The sequence below is a fragment of the Siphateles boraxobius genome, unplaced genomic scaffold (assembly GCF_051911475.1).
Source record: "Siphateles boraxobius isolate OS27281-9 unplaced genomic scaffold, OSU_SipBor_1 1, whole genome shotgun sequence".
NCBI lineage: Eukaryota > Metazoa > Chordata > Actinopteri > Cypriniformes > Leuciscidae > Siphateles > Siphateles boraxobius.
This window is the reverse complement of record NW_027508699.1, coordinates 31,606,874-31,634,630: the sequence shown is the minus strand read 5'-3', so window position 1 is coordinate 31,634,630 and position 27,757 is coordinate 31,606,874. Positions and strand designations below refer to the sequence as shown.

Genomic DNA, 27,757 nt, shown 5'->3' with positions numbered 1-27,757 from the left:
TTCTCTTTCCTTTCTTTATTTTTCATTTCTCTCCTTCTTTCTTCCACGCTTCAACCCCAAGCACACACACAGATATATATAGGTAATGACTCACTCTCTTGGTCTATATAAGGTGACCTCACCAGTCTTGTAAAAGCAGAGCTAGACGTCCAATCTGACGTGATTTATGATGATGAGACAGTGATGAAGGTGAAAATGTACTGAGCCCAGTCTATAAGAATAAATAAGAAAAACTGCCTCCAGCCCTCCATCCATCCATCCATCCATCCATGCATGTATAATTAGAACTATCCTTTCAACCAACTTTCCATCATTTTATCCATCTATGCATTTACCCCTTTTTCCATCAGTTCATTCATCCATCTATGTATCCATCCACACATCAGTCTATTTATCCATACACTTATACTATAGATTCATGCATTCATAATTACCTCCCCCTATCCATTCATCCCTCTTTCCATAAGTTCATCCATCCATGGATTGCTCTGCCTATCAGCATTCATGCATGATCTACCTAAAAAAGATTTATGGCTGTAGTACTGGATCACTCACGGGTGCAGGACATTGACCGCGGGTCCATGTCAGCTCTGTAAAATCCCTTTTCGCAGGAACACTCTGAGGCTTCCTCCTGATGGGAGAAACTGTGTGGAGGACACTTGGTGCAGTAGGCATCCATGGAAGAGGCCTTGTAGGTGCCCGACCTGCAGGCTGCAAAACGGAAACAAGAAGACTGAAAGGTTAGATATACAGCTTTACAGTGCACTCCTAGAAAACAAAAAAAGAACAGAAAAAAACTATACATAAAAAGCAAAGCAAACCATTAAACAAAACCAAATTAAACAAATCAAAAAATAAAACTCAACCCAACTCAAGATTTTATTCATAAAGCACTTTCAAAATCATTAGAATGGACCAAAGTGATGTCTATAAATAGTAAATAACTCTAAAATACATAGAAACAGTATACAGTTATTGTTTTTGTAATTCCTTTTGGTGGTGGCACAAAAAGTACACACTTCAGCTCTTAAATAGACATTTATTTCTTATTTTTCGGAGCTGTTACAACATCCTGTGTTGTGTAAAATGGGTCAGTCAACACGGACTTAAATAAACATTGCAGAAAAACGAGCGCGAGTGCAGGAATTACAAATAGTTTCTTGTAGCAGAGTGTCCCTAAAGGACTTCACAAAACCAAAACACATCCTTAAAACCTGGATTCAAATTCCAACATTTCCCTGCCTCAGAGAACACCATGATTATGTTTACAAACCGGATAACCTGACTCTCCTCTCAAACTGTGGCCATTTCTGTGAAGGGAAAACAGTTAGCTTTCTCTTTTCTATTTATCTCTCTGTCTCTTTTCCATCTTTTTCACATCTGCATCTCACATTCATTTGTTTGCCTCAGAGCCCCAATGGATGACCCATTTCTGAAATATGTGAGGAGGAATTTAGCCTTTTACCCAATTAAAAATGCAAAGTGTTCACACAAACACAGGCTTGAAAGATGGAGCGTGTAGAGGAGTAGAAGGTGGCGAGTAGGCCTTTAGCATAGCTTTAGCCTAAATCTAGCTTAAGGCGCCAATAAACACACCACAAAGGACTTCTGCATATTCTAATATATGTAAATTTAGAGGCCCGTGTGAATGCTAATGAATTGGAAAGGGCATATTTATTTGATTGCTTTGCTGCATACAAATCGTCGAGGGGATGTTGGTGGGAGGGAGGTGGTTTGTGATGGTGCGTCTCAGGGGTAGAGACGTAAATTCATGGTGCAGTTAAGGCGAGAGCGTTAGCAATCTGCACCGCGAGCAAATTAGACAATCCTGCCGGCCGCCGAGGTCAAGCCATCGCTAGTGTCGGAAATGCAATTCAATTGATGGATCAATGCAATGATGAATTTATCCTCGTCTTGATTGCCTGTGTGAGTGGTGAAGGTCACAGATTTAATCAAGGCTTGCAGCTCCTCTGCTCGCCCATAAATCCACACCCAGCAAAGAGCGGCAGGCTAACCCTGCACCGCCATGATTCAATCTCCACCTCTACCTTCCTATACATTCCCACATCATTTGCTGCTGTCTTGCTTTTCCTCTGAAAACATGAATAGAAATACAAAGTGTAAATTTAACTACTTTCCACTGTTTCTTTGATTTATCACAGTAGTCACCAGGTTAACTTTTTTGTTCTTGTTCTTGTTTAAAGGGGCAAGACCGTACACCCCATGCATGATCACCACATCTCAACATATCAAAGCATTTGTTCTATAGTTTTGGAGAGTAACTACACTGCAAAAATAGTTTTTCTAATATCCAAACTTTCATGTAGATGCATTTACTTGAGAAGCAAAATGACTTAAAGTCAACATCGAATGAAAATTGTGATCAGCTTTTCTTCTCTATTTATGACATATTTTAAAAATGTAGGGTAGGATTTTGTCTATCGACAATTGATTGGACTGTTGAATCATTAACGTTTGCTAATTGCTACAATGTCATGCGAGTAACAGGTTGCTGCCAGTAGCTCTGTTATCTCAATGTTATCTCTATTATCCGGGTACGTTTACACGACAACGATGTACTAAAAACGGAAAAGTTTTTCCTTTTTGCTTTTCGCATACAGGCGACAACGTTGTTAAAACGATCCCCGTTACCATGGATCAGCGAAAACGATTAAAAACGTTGTATTATGCATGCTAGACCAGTAGTTGGTGAGGTCACTTTGTAAATAAAAACTACTGAACATGTAATATGCATGTATTACACAAATATATTTTCACAAATTCACGTTTTTTGTAGTTTACACTGAGACAATAACGGTATTGTTTTCAAAAACTTGCACTTTGAAACCCGTTTTCAAAAACTAGCATTTGCAGGCCAAATAAACAAATAAATGGCCAAAATATATAAAAAGTTTTATTTTTAGTCGCAAATGCTGTTGTGTAAATGGCCCCTTATACTGCTCTGATTAAACAATACAAAATTATATAACCAATTAAATATTTAAAAAAATATTATTACCCAGTTATTCATTTAAAAACATATATTGCCCCCATAAATGTATAGTATTTGTGGTATCTGTCAGAAGTTAGTAAGCAGTAATAAAGCACACAAGACAGGAGTAGCAAACTTAAACCATCTTGTTTTACTCATCACTCTGTTCTCCACACATAATGTCATTACACAACACCCTTTCAAAATTTTCAAATTTGAAGAAAAAATTTAAAAAACCTTTCCTAATACAATTCACGCATGAATATAACAGGATATTACTTTTTAAATGAGTCACCTAGTTTAACCATTTAGTTTGCCAACTTTCAAGTCACTATGAAACGGAAGTAGCGACCTTTTATAAGTCTTTTCTTCTGTATTATGACGTCCGAGTGAAATGGATTATCCAAAAATGTAGGACGGGCACTTGAGACTATCCATCAGGTTGTTGATTGGATGGAGGCAGATCTGAATTGAGCTTATAATCAATTGTAAAGAAGGGACAGGGTTTATGTTTAGTCCTGGGTAGTAACTGGTTAACTATGTACTTGTAATTAGATTATATTACACTTTAAAATACTCATTATCAGAGTACAGTTTTATTTTTATTGATTACATGATTATTTAATAAATAAAAAAATGGCAGTAAATTATTCATAGGTAAGGTTAAAAGTAATCTAAAAGTTATCAAAAAGTAGTCACATTATATAACCTAAAATGTGAAATGTAATCGATTATGTTATGACTATGGATGCACCGCTACCACTTTTTTCAGAATCGATCCGATACCAAAAATTCTGAGTATCGACCGATGCCGATCCGATACCAATACAGTTTTCTTTTTAAATCAAGTAGAATTTATATAACTCTCTGTGTGTTGAACTGATAATCACTCTTTTGTGTGTTAAACACAATCTACTTAATACAGACAACTTCATTATAAAGAAAAACAAATCCAAAAAATATATGATCATAATCTATGACAAAAATGTTATTATAAAATAGATTAGTGGATAATTCAACAGTAAAATTTAGTCTAGAAAAATCATTAGTCCACAATAATTGTATAAAATCTGAACATTTAGTGAAAAAAACTAATAAGAGACAATAAGTGTAACACTAAATCTGGTAAAACGTTACACTTTGCTCTTTGTATTGTTGTAAAATACAATCATAAAAAACAAGATAACAAAAAGCAAAAAGATAAATTATTTTATAAATAGCTATAAGCTACTATACAATTGAGACATGTTTTAAATGTAAAGCACAGCTGTTTAATGAGGCTGCAACATATGATAGAACAAGAAAGGCTATTAATAATCTGTCATTGTGTCACTGTATTATGATATGAAAGGCTGCAATACAGTGCGGCACAAAGCGCGTATGCGCATCCCGAGCACAGAATGATGCGCTTGAAGCAACACGGAGTCACAGCGCGCAGCGCGTCGAGTCCGCATTGAAAAGTTCAAAGCAAAAAAACAAAGGACATATTGATGCGTAGTGTATTATACAGTGTCCATCTAAGCAATAGTTTATTGAGCCTTTTCTTTTACGTTTTAAATTTCAGTTACTGTACGCCTGAAGAACAATTATAGTGCTCTGACTCTACTCTAGTGTTGTGATCTAACAGACACCCCGTAGAAAGTAACATGATTAAGTTACAGCAATAAAATCCACCAAGATAAAGTTGTTTTATGCGAAACCATAGACCTTTATCAACAGATCTAGTATAATAATACTATAAGTATAATAATAGTAACATTGAATCATCTTGGAGAGAGTTTCATCGAGTTGACTGTCATAACCGAACGCGACGTGCTGTTTGAACGCTGAACGAAGAATGATTGACAGCCACAGCGGAGGGAAAAGTTTACGTGATCTTGAATTGAATGACTTAAATGTTCATTTCTATCTCACATTATACTATAATGGCTTCAGAACACTTGTAATATAGTGCACGAAAACTTTATGGTGCTTTATAATGTTTTGGTGGGGCTTAACAATAACACAGAATAGTATGCGCACAATATCGGATTTGGATCGGCCTCGTCTGACCGATACCCGATTCGGCAAAAATAGCAGTATCGGAGCCGATATTCATTCATTCAAAATATTCATTTTATTAGACTAGAACTAAATAGTCAGAGAATGAAGGAATCGAATCAGCAACCATCTAAATACCACCCGTGGTGTCTTAACCAGTACGCTACACCACTACATCCCATTTCATTTTTCTTATTCAAACAAAAAGTCAGCCAAAAGGGACATTCCATGGTCTCCTAAATAGTCCAAACAAATAGATTCTAATTAGGTTCAAGAGTGTGTTAGTATTGAGTGTGGTGGGCCTTTTGTTGGGTTGTAGTGGCTGGAAAGAGAAGGAGAAAGAGAGAAACAGAGATGAGTAGTTCTGCTCTTAGAAAGCCTAATCAGAAGCGGAGCGTCTGGGGTGAAGGCTGGGCACCGTGCCGCTGTACTGGAGAGTTTGGGCCTTCTGATGAGGGGTGCTGGCTGTTCCTTCCTGGCACTGGTCCATAGCGTTATATCAGAACTCCCATGCAGCCTGACCAAACACACATAGGCCCTTACGGCCACAGGAAATTCCCTTCCGAATAACAATCTTTGAAAGTTTACAAAGTGTTTCTGAGAGAAGAAGTCTATGACCTCCAGCATCTGTTTAGATGACTTTCAAAGACTCAGCTTTACCACAACCATTTCAGTCGTCCGTGCTGAACTCAAGCAGGGAAAATGATATGACTATGGCGAAGATTGAATAGTCATAATTTGTTCATCCAGCCAAACCCACATTATATTCAACACAAATAATTTCAAGCAAAGAGTGAAACACTAGAAATTGCTCATATTAGAGTCATAAGGCTAAGGGAAGCCTGATGTTTATTTGAAGAGCAATGTTTGACAGAATTAAAGACGTAAGTACTATTTGAGTAAGATTCTTCCCAACAGCATAATTTCCATGTCAGGGAAAATGAAGGAATGGTTATCCAATACTTGTCTACTAGTGAGTTTTTAAATATTTATTTTTCCAGCAGAGCTTTAAAAATAGTTAATTAATAATACATTTATAATATTAAAATAAATAAAACAAGCAAGCAAGCACTAGGGAAGGGGGATTAACTTATTTTTAGCTTTAAGATTTTTACGTGCTGTGATTTATAAATAAATACATTAACAACATTTACAAAAAAAATCTAACATCTAAAAAATACTAATACAAACAAAAATAAATAAATACAAAAATAAAGCACTGACATACTACTTAGGGTATAGCGCCATATTTTTTTGTTTTTTTGACAGGAATAAAAACGAGACTGTGAGAGATACAGTGAGGTATCCAGAAGGATTGTACTGTTGTTTAACAACACAAATTGTTTAGCTGAGGAAATATTTCTAAAAGACTTTCAGAAGACAAAAACTTCTACAAACTTTGTGACAATGACATGTAATCTAGAACCATTATACCTGACATGCCATTGCAAAGACTAATCCTCATAGCCTTGTTTCAATCCGAATAAAAATCTATTTGGCCTCTACCCTGAATAAAGTCTATAGGACTGACTTTTGATGACTTTAGGAGACAACTTCTGGGGGAGATTTCTTTGTACCACTGTGTTCTTTTTGGAAGTGTTGGAGAGAGAAAGTGTGTCCATATCTAGTGGGCCAGAGGTCGAGAGAAGATCATGTGAGAGGCTGAACATCTCACAGAGCATTCCTGCATGAAGAAAGACCCAAATAGCCACATTTTGATAACAGAAAGAAACCAGAACCACTGCCTGAATCTACTGTAGTCCAACACTACAACACTAATGATGGCATAAATGAATGTTTCCCGCACTCTTCTTATCAGTGGAATAAGTTACAATTTAGACACACTTTATTTTAACCTTAAATGATAATGAAAAGTACAACCCGTATCACTTTTATAGACAACTCACTACCTTACAAACTTATGAGGAATGGAGGTGGTACATTTGGGAGCGCCAACTCTACGTCTATGCTTTTTGTATAAGGCAGCCCAGTCGTCATGCATCGCAATTCGCAACAGAGAGACTTTTCACTATTTAGGAATTCTGACTGCAACGGTATCTTCCCACAGTATGCGCTCTAAAACGTATAGTAAATCAAAAGACAAGGGGAAGCGAGCGCTTCAGAAATCTACATCTCAGGTATCTCCAGGAGGTTTGCCCCATTAAAAATTCATACCCATCTGACTGCCGTTCTTTGTTTATGGCAATCAATAGCTTTTAGATATGATTCCTGAATGTAAGAGAAAGAGATGATGAAAACGATCCACTCGCGAGACAACGTTGTTTATGAGACCAACTTAATCGTCATTTTAATTTACCGAGCAGCGGTCATCCGTGGAATTTGATTACGGCATTGCTCAAATATTTTATGGCGAGAGCATTTTATGATGTTCGATAATTGTGTGCTTTGTTATAATAATGCTTGCAGGGGGGGGGGGGTACAAGAGATGAAAAGAAGAAATAAAGCAGGATTTATGTTAAGTATGCATCCATTTAATGAACATGAAATGTCTGATCTCAGCAGTACTGATATCATAGTCAACAGTCAAGTGAGTAATCAATTACAAAATGAGTTCATGAGTTCACCTTTCATCTACATATCCTGATTCACTTCCTCCATCTCTTACACAGAAGTCAAACTGGACCCGACAGCCCAACGTACGCCCCTGATGAAGTATGACCCGTTTGGGTAAGCCGACTGCAACGCTGTCACATCGCATCGATGTATCACTGATTATAATCTAAACATATTTTCCCTGTGCTAATTGGCTATCACAGCAGTAAACAGGCAGAACAGATTTCAACAACATCCCTCTTTATCCAATCAGACGTCAAAGCAGAGGTGTGCGTTTTTCAATTACTGCCCTTTGTTCGGGTAGAGAACAAATTCGCAAGACAGAAAATTACAAACCCCACAGCTTTCGCCGTGCTCATACATAATGCATCAGTCTGCGTTTGTCTTTTTAAAGGAATGACAGTAAGTAAACAGTGCTCTGGTGCCGAGCACGACCCACGCCTCCTAAATAAGGGTGTTCGCAAAAGCTACCTTGGATCAGCATTAATAAAGACAATGTTATCTGCATGATGAAGACAAGCGCACACACATCTCAGCTATTTTTTTGGGCCTCTGCTTTCCAAAATTTTCCCCGCTAAACTAATCGCTCATGAGTTTACCTGAGATTAACAATGTATGACAAGTATCAAATGATGTATGATTGGATGTAGCTGCTAATTCACTGCTTTTCATAACAAGTGCATTGCTGCTGAAAGGTAAATGTGGGGAAAAAAAGCAGCAGCAATCCAATGGCTAGTTGAGCGAATGGGTCTAAAACCTCTGTAGAATATGGATGTGTTTCCACAACAGTCTAGGATATGCTAGGGTTTTTTCCCCAACAAGTGTGAAATTCATATGAAATACAATCACATCCTGAGAGAGCAATACCTGGTCCCCGGGCTAAACAAGTGTTTGTGAGAGAGAGAATATACCAGCAGAGGTGTCTCGGTCTCTCTCGCTACCTCAGGCAGAGAAATAGAAATCACAAACTCCTAGATAACTGTGAATTACATCCTGGAGGATGACATCATTACTGGAGCACACACACACACACAAGGTAGGTAATCACCAGCAGTGAGTTGCTTCCTGGTCTGTGTGTGATAAGGCTGTGTGGAGACTCTAAGAGCTGGTGTTACTGCATCATATGATATCAGGACGTGCACATCACACTCATGGTGGAGGGTGAGGGTCCATCTGATTGCCCACAAACACACGGGGAAAGAAAATGGAAGAAGACACTCTATCCGGGCTTAAGATAAGCCTTTCTCTAAGCACACCCACACTGGAAATGACAAATTCAATTTAATCGAATCGGCACATCTCAAATCTGCTATACTTGTGAAACATTTGACACTATTTTGTCTCTATTTGCTTGTCTGTAGAATAACAGACATTTGTTTTAGCATTGTTGCTGTTATTGTTAAAATCCCCTTGTAGTTAATCATTTTATCCCTTAATACTCACCTATGATTACCAAAAAGACTATATATATATATATAGGTAGTTTGTGACGTCAGAAACACCAGCGTTTTTAAAATCGTGTTTTTGAGACGGTCTTTGGTTCACTGCAGTTTTAAGGAGAAAATACTCAGCAATGGTGTTGACTTATGAATTTGCACATGGTTTCTCTTAAAGCATATTAAAAACACCTCATAGACATATAAACAACATTAAAAGCTTGATTTTCGCCACAGGGACTTAAATTAACAAATATTATATGTTTAATAGTTTTAGTTAATGTAAAGTGATTACATTTAATAGTTTAATGAAAACAAGAGACGTCATAAAACATGGCAACTAAATTAAATTAAACCAGTATAAGCTGAAGTACAAATTGCTAATAACTGAATAAAAAAAATTATTAGCACTAAATAGAAAAAAAAGATTTTTTTTTTACAAAGTACAACTCTATTGTACACTACACACACAATCTAGCATGTAATAAGTCAACCACTCATTAGTTGCATTTTTATATTCTGCATAGCACACTGCATACACACTGCATACCAATTCATATAAATTGGGGTTGTATGCCACTTTGAATATCTCCTCATAGCCTGGAAAGAAAGACATGTGACTGGCCTCTGTGGCCGTCAGGGCAATGTCATTTTAAGATAACTCTCTCATTTAATAATCCCCTCCCTTAAGCAGAATGTTTCTATGGGATTACGCAAGACCACTCTATTGAATTTCAATACGGAAAGATTCAATAGACACAGGGTGGGAGATAATAGGATTTGACTTGTCTTAAAGCCTGAGGGGCCGCTGTAGGGGCCGAGGACATCCAGCACATAAACACAACCAATTCCCCATAACGTCCTCCACATTTTACTATATCGTATGCAGAGGAAACATGGGTCAGGCCATTACAAGTATCTGATCCTGCTGCAAAATGCACTTCAGCACATAACCTCTAAACTCTAATGAAAAGACGGCTCATTCACTGATATCTTTCAAAAGGCAATGCAACACAGGTGCTAATGTTATTTAAGAAAAAACAACTGGACTGTATCAGCAAGGCTCGGCACAAATCACATTCAAATCTCAGGATATGAAAAACATGGCACACAATTGTTCCTGCCTCTAATAAACGTCGGAGAGATAAAGGGATTCAATTTCAATGCCGTCTAGTGTTAGATTTCCAGGAACTCGTTTTGTCATTCGCTGGCACTGCTGGGCCTCTATACCTGCATCTCCATTTACTGTTTATGATTTCATAAAACCATTCCCTGAACGTATTAGAGTTGGACATTGACATAAGGAGCGGTTCCTGAAGGGCTCTAAACAATGACAGGCCTCATTTGTCATGAGAGAGTAGAGTGTATCTGGCAGACAAAGGAGCAGACGGATATCTCTGCAGAAATGAGGGTGGCGTAGGGGAGTGAGATGTAAAACCAAATCTCTTTGTTTTCCTCTCGGCTTTTGATGCCTATGACAGATGTGGCGTTAACATTTCGGAACAATACTGTGCATGTGGTGGACTGCTGTAGCGACAACTTAACTAGCTGCACTTCCTGTGCAGGAACATAGAACCTAACAACCGAGAACAGACACAATTAGCAGTTCACACACCTTGACGTTTAGAGTGCCGCTATTGCGCCACGAAAGACCGCAAGTGCCAAAGGGACAGTTCAATCAAAATTCAGCAAATGTGTGCTTAGATTGTACAGCCTTCAAACACAGGTCATCCAATCAGAACTTAGAAACATAACTATCCGTTTTATAAATATTTACGAATGTGATAGTTCAAGCAAAAAGGAAGATTTTTTTAGAAGAATAAAGAAAGTCATACAGGTTTGGCCCAACATGATGGTGAGTAAATTATGACAGAATTTTTTTTTTATTTTTTTTTTTGAACTATAAAATAACAGCTAGTAATGTCTCTGAATTCTGATTGGATGTTTTAAGGCTTCAATCTTCCTCCATTTAACGAGTATGCCTAATCAAACTCTCAATCAATTTCTAAAATCACTCAGGCTATTATCAGCTCTTATTGTGCCTTCTGGAAACTTCTGAGTTGAATATTGTCTACAGCTGTTACCTCACCAGACTTATAACCTCTCCTCAAGGGTTACATAAAAGAAAACTGTGACCTGAAATGTTTTGCCCGGTTAGCAAGCACTGAGCTAAAGCTCTGGAGGCCAAATTGAGACATTCACAGCTTGGCTAAATGCAACCTGAGTGCTTTAAGAGCCCAAATCAGGGATAAATCCTAATAAGCACTGAAGCAAACCAAATCCCCACACCACTCCTCCTCTCGCTCTCCTCCTCATTCCCTCTCCATATTTCACTCATTCAGCTTCTCTCGGAAGGAGTCTGCCAATCAGCTGAGAAGAGGACAGCTCTGACAACATGAATTATCTAACCATGAGGGGGCCACACAGTCATATTCAAGTGTGCTTTATATAAACACATATATATATATATATGTATGTACACTACATTTAATATATATATAAATATATATATATATATATATATATATATATATAAAATAAAATAATAAATATAAAAAAATAAATTGCTTCAATTATAAATAAAAAACATAGCCTACTAATACTACTATGTAATAATTTTATCAGTCACTTATTAATTTTAAAATAAATATGAATATATAGTTTATAATATAAAAAATATACATATATTAAATACATAAATACATATTTATAATGCCTTTAAAAAAAAAATTCATAGCACACATTATGAATATGTCCAAACACACATGAGATACATTGATTATAAGTTGTTTTATATGGCATTATGCAAATTAATACATAATACATATTTAACTAATATTTAATACATGGACTATTTAACTAATTTAAAAAATAAATAATATGCCCCCAAGTACAATTTGTAATACATCTGTTTTTTTGTTTGTCAAAGATTCAGCCTTATTGGTAAAATAGAGTTCTGTGGATATGTGTTTGTGTTTGTGTTTGTGTTTGTGTGTGTGTGTGTGTGTGTGTGTGTGTGTGTGTGTGTGTGTGTGTGTGTGTGTGTGTGTGTGTGTGTGTGTGTGTGTGTGTGTGTGTGTGTGTGTGTGTGTGTGTGCACATGTTCGGTTTTCATGTTTTATGGAGACATTCTAGTATGGACAATGATTCCTATATTATACAAACTGTATTTTATACTGATTATTCTATCCACTTAACCTACCCATCACATAAAACTTCAGCATTTTTACATTTTTCAAAAAAACATCATATACTATGGTTTACAAGCCGTTTTCATCATGGGCACTAAAAAAATGTCCCCACAAGGATTTCGGATATTGCCAATTTTCCATCTTTGTGTGGACATTTTGCCCCCTTACGACAGGTATACCTGTACCACACAAACACACACAGAGTCGGATATTGCCGATAGTAAAATACACTAAACAAGATACTTTAATGGAGAGGAGCATAATTCAACATGAAACTCTGCTGACGGCTTCACAAAAACCCAGAGATTCTTCCTCTCTCACCATTTTCATTCACCTGATGGGCAGTGGGCTGGCGGCCTGATCTACGATATTGATTTTGTGTCATCCAGGGGAGGACAGACTCTTTGAAAATCATCTTTAAACTCTTCTCTCTCCTCTTCATGCTAAGCCTGAACGCTGCAGTGCATCAATAGAAAATCAACATGTCCCTATTTCAGGCCAGCCAGAGCTCCAGATGAGCTGAACTAAGGGCTTTTCTCTGTAATAGCTACAGGCGGCCCACAATCATGCACAGGGCAGTTATTCACCCGGGAGTTGCTTCAACAAAATGCATTTATCTCGTCGGCTGCTGTTTTCTGAGCTAAACGGGTCACTGAATAATTATCTCTGTCAATGGAAAGATTGCTGGTTAAAGAAAAAGAAAAGGGGGAAAATAACAGCTCAGGCTTGGGGTGTAAAAGAGTGAAGACCTAAAACAATCAGCTGTAGCAAAGGAAAGCGAACAGAAAAGCAAACGAGTAGAAACTCATTATCAAATGAAACCATTTATGGAGCGTAACAGTGACCACACACTTTTACAGCATGTACTGAAGTAGGCTAATTTATGCTCTTCATCCCATTTTAACTAACATTTGGTAGGTAGCTAGTTAATGTTAGATGTGTTTCCTTGCAAGGCGGCAAAAACACACCCCAATTAATCTATAAAAAAAATGTATATTATAAAACAAATCAACATTACCTTACATAATACATTAAAGTTTTTCCAAATATTTTTAGTACAATAAAATTAGTTTAGGGTCCAATTCTCACTATTAACTAGTTGCTTATTAGCTTGCATATTACTAGCATATTGACTGTTTATTAGTACTTATAAAGCACATATTTATGCCTTAGTCTGCATGAGCATATTCTACACTATGTTTCTCCAGACCCTTATTATGCTCTATATCAGCGATTCAAATAGACCCAAATAGTAAATAAATAAATAAAATACAAAGAATGAATGAAGGTTGGGTTTGGTGTTGACAAAGGGTTCTTGAAACGTTCCAATGGGTATGTGTGGGTAAAAAAAAATAATTTAAAAAAAATATACAGTAACGCTGTTTTACTGAGACAATGAGTTTTACTCTTTGTCTTATCCCAAATAAATTATATTTAGCTGAATTAATTAATTATATTTAGCTGAATTTTGAATGGAGACCACTGCTACAACTGTTCTCTGTGACCTTTGCTCACCTTATCCCAAATTAAGTCAGATGAATCAATCTGGTGATTATCCCGTAAAATGTCCAAACTGAGCATCTGTGAGTCAGGGGGGCTGAATGGAAATATCCCAGACTCCCCAGGTCAAGCTCTGAGTGACATTGCAATGGATAAAGCAAGCACAAGTCTTCACACTCTCACACATGAGCAAACAAACATGCACACAAGAATATTTGATGCAAAGGTGCACTTGTAAAAATAAATAAATAAAACGTTAACCATAAAACCTACGTGAGTTTACATTGCCCCATTTAAGCAGAGCACCATCCCAATTCTAAGTAAACCCTTTCATATGATTTAGATCAGTGAAGGGGAACATCATGTCTCTCCTGGCTTACTGGTTTAAGCCAATCCACCACAAAACTTTCCCATCAATCACTGGGACAGCAGTGTGTGAGATGAGGCATTGCTTCTTTGAGTCTTGGCACTATGGTACAAATTGTTCTAGAACATGTGTATATAGAAACATGATATTTTTCATGACTCATTCTAGTTTAGTTGATTTTGCATAATCCTGTCCTTAATATAGTATCATCCTTAATTAGTATGTGGGTGCGTCTAATAAAAAAATTTCATCCTAAAATCAAAAGATAATTTCCATAACAATTAATCAGATTTGAAACCCTTTCACTCATTCTCAGTAATTTACTGTATGATGTTTTATTAACAAAGTTCGGGAGGAGCACGTTCAGATAATTAACACGAGTGGAGAGCACTCAATGATAAGAGGTGTTAATATAGATTCAGCAGTCTCACCTCAATCCATTGACAGTTCAACAGCATTATTATTGAAAAAATATTGTTAAAAATCTTATTCTCATTGCTGGAATAATGATATATACTGTATATATACTGTATAGGCAATATGAGCCATTTCTTAATGACATAAAAACACTACCTAATGAAGTCAGGTTGATTTAATCATGTTAAAAATATATTTGTGGCTTGAATAAAGCTAGTTACTAAATGAGTTGACCTGCAAAATTGCCACACAACAGGGCCACCAAAAATTATTGTAGGTATACTTATGCACTGTACATGGGACATTGTGTAAACATGCACATGTACAACACTAAGTGTACTGTATGTGTGTGTATTATAAAATGCTTAAAGTCTTAAACAGTTTCACTGCTACAAAAACATGACCTGCTGCCCAGATTTCAATCAGTCAAACAGATAAGCAATAAGTCTAGAAAAGAAAAAAGAAAAAAAAAAGATATGTAGACGGAGAGATAGACAGGAAGTCAGAGCTCCAGCTTTGGTCTCCGTCTGCCAGTTTGTGGTTGTTATTCCTCTTTGACCTCTTGGCATTGTGCTAGTCATTTGAAATTAAATAAATATTAGTGCAGGAGCTCTTGTGGGGTCAGGGTCACATTCTGACAGACAGTCACAGCAGGAGGCAAACATACACACACACACACACACACACACACACACACACACACACACACACACACACACACACACACACACACACACACACACACACACACACACACACACGCCGGCTGGCCAGGGCGTCTCAACCCCAGTAAAGCTTCCAGATACTCAGCAGTGAGGCAAACTAATCACTCACTAATTTCATGCATGCCTACAGACGCTATAATCACCCAAACACACAACAAAACCTTAATCGATCCCAGCTGACTTTCTGCTTATGTGTGTGTAGCTGGACGCAGCATGTGTTCAGGAACGGAGCCTAAGGAAATGAAAGAGAGGATGAGGAATAAAGAGTTTGTGTGCTGGACAGGCACATGTGCTGATTCTATGGAATGTCTAAGCATGCTAGAAGCATACTAGAGTCGTAAGGACCATGCACAGGACTATTCACAACAAGAGCACAAACATTTATGCCTGTCAACAATGGAAATGACTGTCAAATTTCCCATAAAAAAATTAAAGATTTTGCTCAGGCTCTACAAAAAGTTGTGCATACTTGCATTTTTTGGTAAATAAATAAATAAACAAATTCAATACACTTCATAATGTGAAATCTTATTCTCATCACTGTAATTAATAATAAGAATTTATGATGACAATTTGGGAGAAAAATGTGTGTGCCATAAAAATATCATAATGCAATAATGTCCAAAAGCCTAATATTAGTTATCTTTGTTAATTATTTTAACAATTAAATAATATATATATATATATATATATATATATATATATATATATATATATATATATATATATATATATATATATATATATATATATATATATATACATATATATATATATAAATATAGTTATATAATGTATATATAATATATTTTTTTATATAATATATATATATATATATATATATATATATATATATATATATATATATATATAACTATACTATATTATACTAATATATATATATATATATATATATATATATATAGAGAGAGAGAGATATTATTTTATAAAAAAAAATATTTATAAAATAAATAAGAATATTTGATGCATATTTGATGGGGGGGGGGTACTTAATCGTGACAAAAAAATAGTAATGTAGTCAGGTTGATTCGGTCAAATTAAATTAATATAAGATAATAATAAAAAAATAGAATTTGTAATGATAATGTGGGAGGAACATATGTTTGAAACTGCCATGAAAATAATGTCATAAATTCACAATGCAAAAAAAAAAAATTTGTCTAAAAAGATAACGTCTAATTAATAATATTATATTTTTCTATTATTTTTATTTCTTCTTATACTTCTAAATAAATAAAAAATATGCAAAGTACAACCGACACATTTTATTAGTCATTGAGGTTGCTTGCCAAGCGAAGGAAAATAAAACATTGAATTCTGTTTCAATTGAAAGGCTTGTTGCAGCATTGTTAGCTACTTCATGTTAGTTAATATATTAACTAATGTTAACAAATGAGAATTTACTGTAAAGTGTTATCAAAATAACTTACTAAAGAAAAAGAGTGATAAAAGACGAGCGAGGATAGGGATGATTCAGGAGTGAGGGATGCAGAGAGAGAAGGGAGCTGGCTGTGTGATCTGTGTTGTCATGTGTGAGAATGAGCAGTAAATATTTAACGCTGCGGGCTGGGACTCACGTTGCTGCGGCAGGTGCTACAGCCCTGTGCCTGCTGTCTGGAGACCGCTCTCTTTCTCTCTCTACATTTACATCTATCTCACAACCAGATGCTTCCTTACCAAAGTAAACATGCACATAATATGTCGTGAAACTCAGTCTTCGGCAGTTAGCACAAAATGCGAATCACACACGTGTAGTCCTTTCCGGGGAAAAAAAAGGTAGTGTGTCATTTAAGGACAGTCTTTATTTTCTAATTCCTGTGCTCAAAACAAGCATGCTAACACCGAACTGCGCTTCAGCAGTTAGACAGTTTGCATGGTAATAAGGACCAGCGCTATGCAATATGCACACAGTGACAGATATACGCAGTTTCGCATCCCTACTGCCATGTAAGTTTTAGTAGTTTTCAGTCCATGTATTTTTTCTCAGATGGAGGAATGCCAAGGCTACGTCCCGCTCTGTGCCATTTATAGGATAAACTCAGCACCAGTTAAGTAAAGGCCTATAAAACTACAGCCCAGCTTTCTGCAAGCACTCTGAAACCTCCTTCTGAGCTCTTCTGCGCGTGAAATATCTGACATGAAGAAATACAAACAACCCCCTGCTCCTCAAACCTCACATCTCTCTCACTGGGAGAGTAGTCAAACTGTGTTTCTGAATTCTAAAAAACTAGCCTAATTTTATCCTCTGCTCAACGGTAACCACTAGAAACGCATCCATTTGGTCTGATCAAATGTTTTATAATATCATTCAATGTCCCAAACAGTATGCACTTTTAATAAGGATTCTAGAAAGGAGGAATGCCAAGTGTCTGGGACAGGGGAATATATATATATATATATATATAACCTCGCACCTCCCCACCTCCCACACACACATATATATATATATATATATATATATATATATATATATATATTTATATGACAAAATAAAGAAACTCACTGAAGATAACTAAAATAGTATAAACCAAAATAATAATTAAAAAGGATTTAAATTAAAGCATTTATTCTGTGGGAAATATATATTATACTGTACTTTTTTATTATACTTACACATATTTATTCAATATCACAAAATAAAATTATATCAATGACTAATACAATAGGACGCAATAACAATATAAATAATCATAATACTAATTTATATATATATATATATATATATATATATATATATATATAAATAACTTTATGATCCTTACACAATAGTATGTGGCTTTAGAAGACTTGTATTATAAAGCACAAGTCATGTGGACAAAATTAAGAAAGTAAGTCATACGAGTTTGGAATGGCATGCGTAAGAAGGAAAAAGACTGATTTTTTTTTTTTTTTTTAATTTGGATGAATTATCCCTTTTAATGATGATTAATTTCCAAAAGGAAAGCATTTTGGAACTAGGGTGTTTACCACAGTAAATATAAAATAACTAAGGCCTTCCTTTTACTTGCTTATTATTTAATCTCTTTTATTTTCATTCTCAGTTAGGAAAGTCGATGAAACTGAAATCACAAGATCCAGAATAAAATAATTTTTGGCTGCTGTCATTAGAACGTATCAGGTTTCTGCAAATTACATCCTGATCTGACCCCCAGGTCCACATGGCAAGTGATGCTTCCTTTTGTCGACGGACACAGAAACACACACATGCACACGTTGTGTGAGAGAAAACACTGATAACAGGTCTGACCTGACACAATATCTCATCCCTACTCACACGCCTGCAAACTCCAGCTCGAAAGCTGGCAGATTGTCTGCGGGGCATTGTTCCTTTCATCTTCAGATGGGAGGTTATGGATTTCAGATTGAAAACTGCACACTGATTCAGATGAAGCATATGCTCCCTCTGTCAGAATTAATAGGAAAGCTCGCTCCTTTCAGTCTTGCTGATAGGGATTTTAGTGTCCGTTTCTTTGAGAGTACAAATGAACCCTGATGAGCTCTTCCTCGTTGATAAGCGCAGTAATATCCGGGTCTCGCCCTCCTCGACGGGCTTTCTATTGTCCTGGACTGATTTGACTCATGGAACTCTCCAGAAAGCTTTCCATACGGGATCTTTATGAGCTCAGCATACCGATTCCAGAAAAAAAAAGAAAAAAAAACATGACACCCCTGCTTGTCAGGTCTAGCCTGTTTGCATTGTAACTATATTGCAGAAATTGATTATTATATTGATTATATAACTGATTATTTAGAAAAAGTCTGATATCGAAAGACAGGTGAAAAGGCAAATCTTTCTATCCATATTTTCATGCAAACCAAGGAAAAGGTCAGCGGTTACCAATTTAGAGTTAACTCATTCACTGTATATTGCATTGTTTAATTGTTTAAATAATGTTTTGTGCCTTAACCTTAAATTACTTGAATTTCTATAAAATCATTCACAATTTATTTAAAAGCATTGTAAAACAGCGTGACCCAGAGTCAGCTCACTTTAGACCGAAATTATAATTCAAAAGTCAATATTTGAAAAAGTTGCACTAAAGGGGTTGTAAAACACAATTTCACTTTTCTAACTTTAGCTAGAGTGTAATGTTGCTGTTTGAGCATAAACATCTGGAAAGTTACAACGCTCAAAGTTCAAAGCAAAGGGAGATATTTGCTTTTAAAGAAATCAATTTCTAAGGAGTAGAGCAAACGGGCAGTAGGGACTACACAACATTCCTCTAGGGTTGCTGACATCACTAACCCCAATATTTACATGAACCCCTCCTCCGAGAATACTAAATATGGGTGGTGATGCCATTTATATTGCTTTGGAGAAGAGTTGTTGTGGTATAGTAGGAGTATTGTTGCCGCAATGCCGTCGAAACGCTGTTATTTTCATCCGGATTGCAGGTCCACTTTGTTCAGCCTTCCTAGGGACGGGGGAGTTAGGGATCAATGGTTAAAATGTATTTTTAACTCGATCCCTCATAATTATTACCCAAATCTCAGTCTCTGTGCTGCACATTTTACGAAGGAAAGCTTCCACAATCTTGGCGAGTTCAATGCAGGATTCGCACAACAGCTTGTCCTGAAAGATGGAGCCGTTTCAACTTTCAGAACAGAAGCTTTTGTTTACGGGCCACAACCTGCAAGTATGATTTATTTTTCGTTGATGTGTTTTCCTGTAATTGTTTTTATTGTTAATTGTACGTTGTAGCAAGGAAGTAAACAAATGACAACGCTGTCTGGCTCTGGAAACCAGTTTGTTAAATGCTCATTCATACTTAACGTTATCCGACAAACACCTAACGTTACAAATTTTTTTTTTAATCTCAACAGCGAACTTGGAATTAGTGTAAATTATTCTTTGATTAGAGCTTTTATGTATTGTTTATATATAGGTTTGTCTATAGGCATGGTAAACATGGTTCCCTTTCAAGGGAACTCGAGCTGCGTTGAGACGCGGTGGGAACGCTCTGCGTGATTGCGTCGTGAAGCACGTGTATAATCAGTCCAATGGAAGAACGAGACTAGGGCTGCAACTAACGATTATTTTGATAATCGATTAATCGGACGATTATTTTTTCGATTAATCGATTAATCGGATAGAAATTAAATTAGATTTTTTTATTATTATAACTAAATAAAACCGTAAATCAGGGTATTTATGTGTAAAAGTGTACTTTAAAAAGTGCAATAGCCACACATTAAGTTTTACTAATATCAATATTTGCATTGTTTTTAATGATAATTGCTGATGGCAAGTTGACAAACATGATTACTGTTAAAAAAATGATATCCAACATATTATGTTTTAACACAATTTTTGTTAAAACACATTTACACAGACATGTTGTTCAGATGTGAATATCTGAACTAAAAACAAACTAAAAACATCTAAAATATATAATTCATTTAATTTTTATTTAAAATTAATTATATATAAGGAATATAAGGATAAAGAATATAATATATATTATATATAATATATAAAAGAATAATATAAGGATAAATTGATTAAATAAATATAGAAAGACTGAAAACAATTGTGTGAACGTAGAGCCGCAGTAGATCGCGTTTGAAAAACAATTAAAACTTAGTAGACAAATGCTATAAAAAGAGAACGGAATGGAGGTAACGTTACCCAGCAAGCTAACAGGCTTGAGTAAAGGACAGGAGAAATTATGCATTAGTGCACAAGCATTCGCTGAAAACCACTGAGTACAGTGACTAAAAAACAATATTTTACTGCTGCTGTTATTAACTGCCTTTATATTTAGTGCTTCGCTTTGTAAAGACCGTTTTAATTTAACCTATTTCTGCGGTAGCGCTATTTTAATCCATCACTTACGTTGCGAGCAAACTGATTGCGCAACCTGATACTCGAGACAAAATACAGACATCCCAAGATCCCGGAAGTCCCGGGAGTCTCCCGCATATTGATTGCGGCTCCCTGATGCCCGCGAATTAGTTCAAACTCCCGAAATCTACTATGGAAATCTAGAGCGCGCAAGCAAGAGCGCGCATGCGAGACAGAGACTGCTCCAAACCGTGTAGCGCGCGCGCTCGGCAGAGCCCCTGAGGGAGAGAGACCTTGCGTGTGTGTGCGTACCAGTAAACGCTCCCCGTGACGTAAGCAGACCAACTAATCGATAATGACATTCGTTGACAACGATTTTCATAATCGATTATAATCGATTTTATCGATTAGTTGTTGCAGCCCTAAACGAGACGTCACCGGCGGTGACGTCATAGACCAGGAAGCTATAAAGCACACCAGAAATCAGACCGCGACAGCTTCTGTTGCCTTCAGCAAGCACTCTCTGTATACTGTCCTTGTCTATTTATTGTTGTCTGTCACAAGCACATTATCTATCTATATATATATATATATATATATTATGGCGAAACAAGAATTCACCTTGGTTCCTCGCCCAAGGCCCAGTATTGGGGGCTTCTTGTCGACGCGTAACGCTATCGACGGATGCTTCCCTCACAGGCTGGGGGGCGGTCATGAGTGGCCGCTCGGCGACAGGTGTCTGGCAGGACCATCAGCTTTCGTGGCATATAAACCGACTAGAGATGATGGCGGTATTTCAGGCTCTCAAATACTTCCTGCCAGACCTGAGAGGCCATCATGTGCTCGTCCGCACAGACAACACATCGGTGGTCTCTTACATCAACCATCAGGGGGGTCTGAGGTCCCTATTATTATGCAAACTGGCTCATCAGATCCTCCTATGGGCCCATGGAAAATTACTGTCACTCAGGGCAGTTTATATTCCAGGGTATTTGAATGTGGGAGCAGATATCCTGTCAAGACAGGGGCTGAGGCCCGGGGAGTGGAGACTTCACCCCTAGGTGGTGGAGCTCCTATGGGAGAACTATGGTCAAGCTCAGATAGATCTTTTCGCATCTTACGATACAACCCATTGTCCGCTTTGGTTCTCCCTCACATATCCAGCTCCTCTCGGACTGGACGCTATGGTACAGGAGTGGCCGAGGCTGCACCTGTACGCATTCCCCCCAATATCATTGCTTCCGGGAGTTCTGGAGAGGGTCCGCCGGGAGGGGGCTCATCTATTATTAGTAACCCCGCACTGGCCGACCCGAGTGTGGTTCTCGGACCTAGTGTCCCTTCTGCACGGCTCTCCCATGGAGATTCCTGTCAGGGGGGACTTGTTATCTCAAGCAGGGGGCACGATATTTCACCCTCGCCCGGAGTTGTGGAAACTGTGGGCTTGGCCTCTGAGGGGGCCCAGCTCTTAGAATCCGGTCTCTCGACTGAGGTCGTTGAGACCATCCTTCAATCCAGAGCTCCTTCCACGAGAAAACTATATTCATTGAAATGGAAATTGTTCTCTACATGGTGTGGAGAACGTTTTTTAAATCCTGCTAACTGCCCGGTTGGTACAGTTCTCGATTTCCTTCAAGACCGTTTCTCTGCTGGATTATCTCCCTCCAACTTAAAGGTGTACGTAGCGGCTATATCTGCTTATCGCTCCCCTTTGGGGGCTTCTTCTCTTGGGAGAGATCCTCTTATTACTCGTTTTCTCCGTGGTACACTGAGGCTTAGGCCTGCATTGCACTCTAGAGCACCGGCTTGGGATTTGGCCATTGTACTTGAGGGTCTGGCCCTGGCTCCCTTCGAGCCTATTGAAGAGGTTTCAGAGAAGTTCCTTACACTAAAAACTCTATTTCTTCTCGCTATTTCTTCTATCAAGAGAATTGGAGATCTGCAAGCCCTGTCGGTGGCTCCTTCATGTTTGGAATTTGCACCTGGTATGGTGAAAGCATTTTTACACCCTAGGCCGGGCTACATTCCTAAGGTCCCCACTAATGTGGCGGGCCCTATTGTGCTGCAGGCTTTTTGCCCTCCACCTTTCGTTACCCCAGATCAGGAAGGTCTCAATCTGTTATGTCCCGTTAGGGCTTTGGATGCCTACGTTCACAGAGCTGCCCTGTGGCGTAGATCAGAGCAGTTATTTGTCTGCTTCGGTTCAACCAAGAAAGGTTGCCCTGCATCTAGACAGGTAATGAGCAAGTGGGTAGTTGAGGCTATCTCACTTGCTTATGAAGCGGCCGGACAGCTCTCACCTATGGCTGTCCGCGCCCATTCTACCAGGAGTATGGCTGCCTCTAAGGCTTTAATTTCAGGGGTTTCCCTGCAGGACGTTTGTAATGCGGCAGGCTGGTCCTCACCGCATACATTTGTCAGATTCTACGACCTAGACCTCTCCACTCCCGGGGCTAGGCTGCTTGTTTCTTAGTGTGCGCAAGGACTCCACACAGAACGGGCATTTCTCATTATGGCGTAGTGGACATGGGGTTCCCACCGCGTCTCAACGCAGCTCGAGTTCCCTTGAAAGGGAACGTCTCAGGTTACGTATGTAACCCTGGTTCCCTGAGAGGGAACGAGACGCTGCATTCTCCTGCCATACTTCCTGCATGCCCTGATCGACTTGCTTCAGGCCTTTTCAGAAGCTGTCGCGGTCTGATTTCTGGTGTGCTTTATAGCTTCCTGGTCTATGACGTCACCGCCGGTGACGTCTCGTTCTTCCATTGGACTGATTATACACGTGCTTCACGACGCAATCACGCAGAGCGTTCCCACCGCGTCTCAACGCAGCGTCTCGTTCCCTCTCAGGGAACCAGGGTTACATACGTAACCTGAGACGTTCTGTGTTTGATTTGGTAAAGCCAATGCTTAGTGTTTGTTTTGCATTAATAGTTCTGGCGACAGATAGTTTGCTAAAATCGTTCTAAAAATACAAAAGTAACGGTGCCATACAATCAGTAACGATCAGTATAGATCCGCAGTGTTTACTTAAAAAAATCCCTTTGAGGACTGTAGTATAATTTGTTAGAACGATTATATGAAATTCTTGTTTATGAAGCTTATTTTTTGTGGTCTAATGATTATTATCCAGTATTATTATTCTGACACGTCGTTTAACAGCCGTTCTGCTCGATCATCATCACTAACATTCTTTGGGTCCGATTCGGGCTCAAATTGGTATGGTTTTATTGACGCCATTGTTTATAATACACCAAAGCACAAACTACCGGTAAAGGTACGGGGGGCGTGACGTTTCCGAAAAAATGTGCACTAGGCAGTTAGCGAATCACAACACACTGGGCCAGCTAAGCAATCTGAGCCCATTGCGTATTTTTAAAGGGACTGGCTTCATAGAACCCGGAAACCAAAAGCGCCGATCAAAAAAGCCGATCACGTGACGTAAATTACTCGCGCAACTTTTTCCCACATGCATGCGTGGCGCACGGGCACACAACAGCAGAGTGGAACTTGGCAGTGGCAACATGAGTTCTCCTTCACCGGAACGAATAGGGAGTCTCCCAACGGATTGAAGCGCGCGTCCGAGTGAAGACCGTGCACCGCGCGAGCCACAACAGAACGCAGTATCTTCGCCACTGATCGCTGCGGCAACGAGCACTTTGATCACTTGATAAAAAAACAAACATTTCAGTGCTAGATCGCCTCTTAACAAATGAACAAAATGAATGCTCTGAGTTAACTGGAGATGTTTTTATTTATTTGTATTGGTATATTCGTGCCGCGAGATGTTTCAAAAGTGGTGGTGGTATTTTATTTTTTTTGATCTGACGTAGTTGGTTCCTCAACTACATCAGATTCAGATTCAGATTATTTTATTTAATGCCATGTCAGCATTCAAAGCTATTTTCATGGCAAAAATTCAATTATAAAAATACAAATATCATATAAATACAATAAAACAAAACGAACCAAGAAGTCATTTTATACAATATATATTTTTAAATGAACATACGATAAAAAATCCAAAACCTTTTCAGGCATAATCTCATTAAATATGTCCTTTAATGAAGTAACTTCATAAAAGAGCATTCTGCTCAACTACATCAGACGTTCATGATAATAACAGAAAAACTAGCCATAGTTTTGTCCTTTTATCAGTAGCCAGTTTTGGTGTAACAAGTTGTACATTTTGTTGCCAATTAGTAAATGTAGTGGGTGTATTAAGAGGCTACAATTTCCAAATATGCCTAAGTGTAACTTGATCCCCTCCCATTAGGCTGATCTGATGTGTGTTGGTCTGCCTGACCCCTCTTTGTTTGGAATAATTTTATGTTACTCTGCCTTATTTGGGAAAGCTGGCCTACAGTAGCCTTAAGACATGTCATTTTCTAAATACAATTAAATAAACACATTTCTACAAATGGTGCAAACTCTGCTAGATTATAGATAAAAGATTCCCATTCCCCTGCCATTCTGTGATCGGCAGTGATCGGTAATCGGCAGATCATGATTTTGGTGATCGGTAATCGGTGATCGGCCCCAAAAATGCTGATCGGAGCATCTCTAAACAATAGACTAAGCATATAAATACAGTAAGATGTTTATTCAAAATCGGGTAATTTGTAACACTGATTCATTACAGTTTGTGAAAATGTTTGACCATTTAACTACAATAACCACCACATAATAGTTTAAATCACATGTAAATGATGTAAAGCAGTCTTGCCAACCATGCTGTATGTTGTCTAGCCCTATCAGCTATAGAATGATCAACAAGTGGAGAAGTCAAGCCTAAAAACACCTCTCTCTCCTTTACTTAAACGCCAAGAACACTTCGAATCCATGCAATTGATCCAATGACTCTGTGTTAGAGGGCACTGGGGATCCTTCAGAATAGCCTACTCACTTATACATACATTAATATAAAGGGTTCCTGTCTGAAGACAGTTGTTACCAGGTGGAGTCAAGTTTATTCAGCTACCCCTCTGACACCCTGTCATTCAGGGTTAAACCACTGTGAATAGTCTTCGCACAATCTTTACGCAGCTAATGGTCTTACCATGACAAATGCTTCAAAGCAAATATTGGCCTCTATCCTGTATATAGATAGTTGTAGATATACTGTATGTAGATATAGATATATATATATATATATATATATATATATATATATATATATATATATGAGATATAGAAAGTAAGGAGGCATTCAATTGATCAAAAGTGACAGTAACATGTATAACATTACAAAAGATTTATATTTTAAGGAAATTGTCGCTGTTGGGTTGAAACTTCATATCTCCAAAAATGCTGTTTTTCAGGAAATCGAAAAAACAGATTTTTTGTAATTAAACACCAGGTTTTCAAAAGTTGATATTGTGGCTTTATATATATGTTCAGAAACTTTTGCATTATATTACTAACATTTTATCGAAATAAAGCTCAAATGTCTGAGGTTTTTGACCAGCGAACGGCCAAATCTGAGGCAGTAAGTGCACCGGCTGTAAGTGCACTTGTACTTTCAACTTACAGGTTATAAAGTTTACTGTAGCTATATGGACACTCAGTTTATTAAATCATTTGGCCAGAATCTCATAAAAGATTAAGTGCTTCACACAGGCCATTTAAGACAGTATTGACTATGACTCGACGACAAATGCAAGACTCAGGCACTCTTCTCAGATCAAATACATAAAACATTAGCTTTTATAAATAAAGTGTTTCTTGAAAACGCTATTTATTCAAAGAACAGTTAATCACAGGCTCTTTATATTACTTTTCATTGTTTAAATATTTGCAAAACCCACAGACTGATGTAAACAGTGACCAACAGTAATGATTAAAAGATGAAATCTGGAGACACAAGGTTAAATATAAAAAATATTAAATATTAAATATTACTGTTTTCAACATTGATAATAATAAGACATTTACTAAATCATATTAGAATGATTTCTGAAGGATCATGTGACACTGAAGACTGGAAGTAACGATGCTGAAAATTCAGCTTTGCCATCACAGGAAAAAAATACATTTTAAAATATATTCAAATAAAACATATTTTAAATAATAATATTTCAGAATATTACTGTTTTTACCATATTTTTTATCCAAAATAAAATGCAGCCTTGATGAGCATTAAATACAGGCAAAAAATTTATTAAAAAAAGATGCACAGGTTCAACCCTAATTCAAACACTAAAGCTGCTCTATATAAATAAACCGTGGTCTGCAGGATGGAGGGTGGGTAGAATGAACAGCATGGTGCAGCTGATAAAGGGACTACGAGACTTGTGAACATGTTACTGTGCGCTCTTGGGACAGAGGTTATGAATTATTGAGAGAGATGAACCTAAAATAAAACGGGCTGGAGTTAGTTTGAAGACCAACAATGTGCTGACGGGCTGTAGGACACTTAGTCTTTTTGTGCCGCGTTCCCTCACCGTTATTTAACTGTATGCATCCCCCATGCTAGTGAGAAACCAGTGAGAGTTGAGGTGAGGTGAAAAATGCCAGGCAACAACCAAGCGATCTTAACGTCTCTATACCTTTTCCAGTAATCCTTTCTAAATGTCCCTGTTTATTAAAAACAATAAAAAAGCCAACAGAGGTGAAGCAAAACCCATGTGTAGAGTAGCAGAATAACAGTAATAACATGCTTCGGCCGACGACGTGATCAAAGGCAGGCGCAAAAAACTGCTCTCTCTATTAT

At 37.5% G+C, this 27,757-nt stretch overlaps 1 protein-coding gene across 4 annotated transcripts in view; it reads right to left on the bottom strand.

Annotated features, from left to right (window-relative positions):
- LOC143741087 (ephrin type-A receptor 3-like) overlaps positions 1 to 27,757 on the bottom strand; it is a 162,370-nt gene that overhangs the window by 75,969 nt on the left and 58,644 nt on the right. For all 4 annotated transcript variants that reach the window (XM_077233431.1, XM_077233458.1, XM_077233448.1 and 1 more), the window contains one exon: positions 556 to 711. In XM_077233431.1, coding sequence (XP_077089546.1) covers positions 556 to 711 — 156 coding nt within the window. The remainder of the gene's footprint in view (positions 1 to 555; positions 712 to 27,757) is intronic.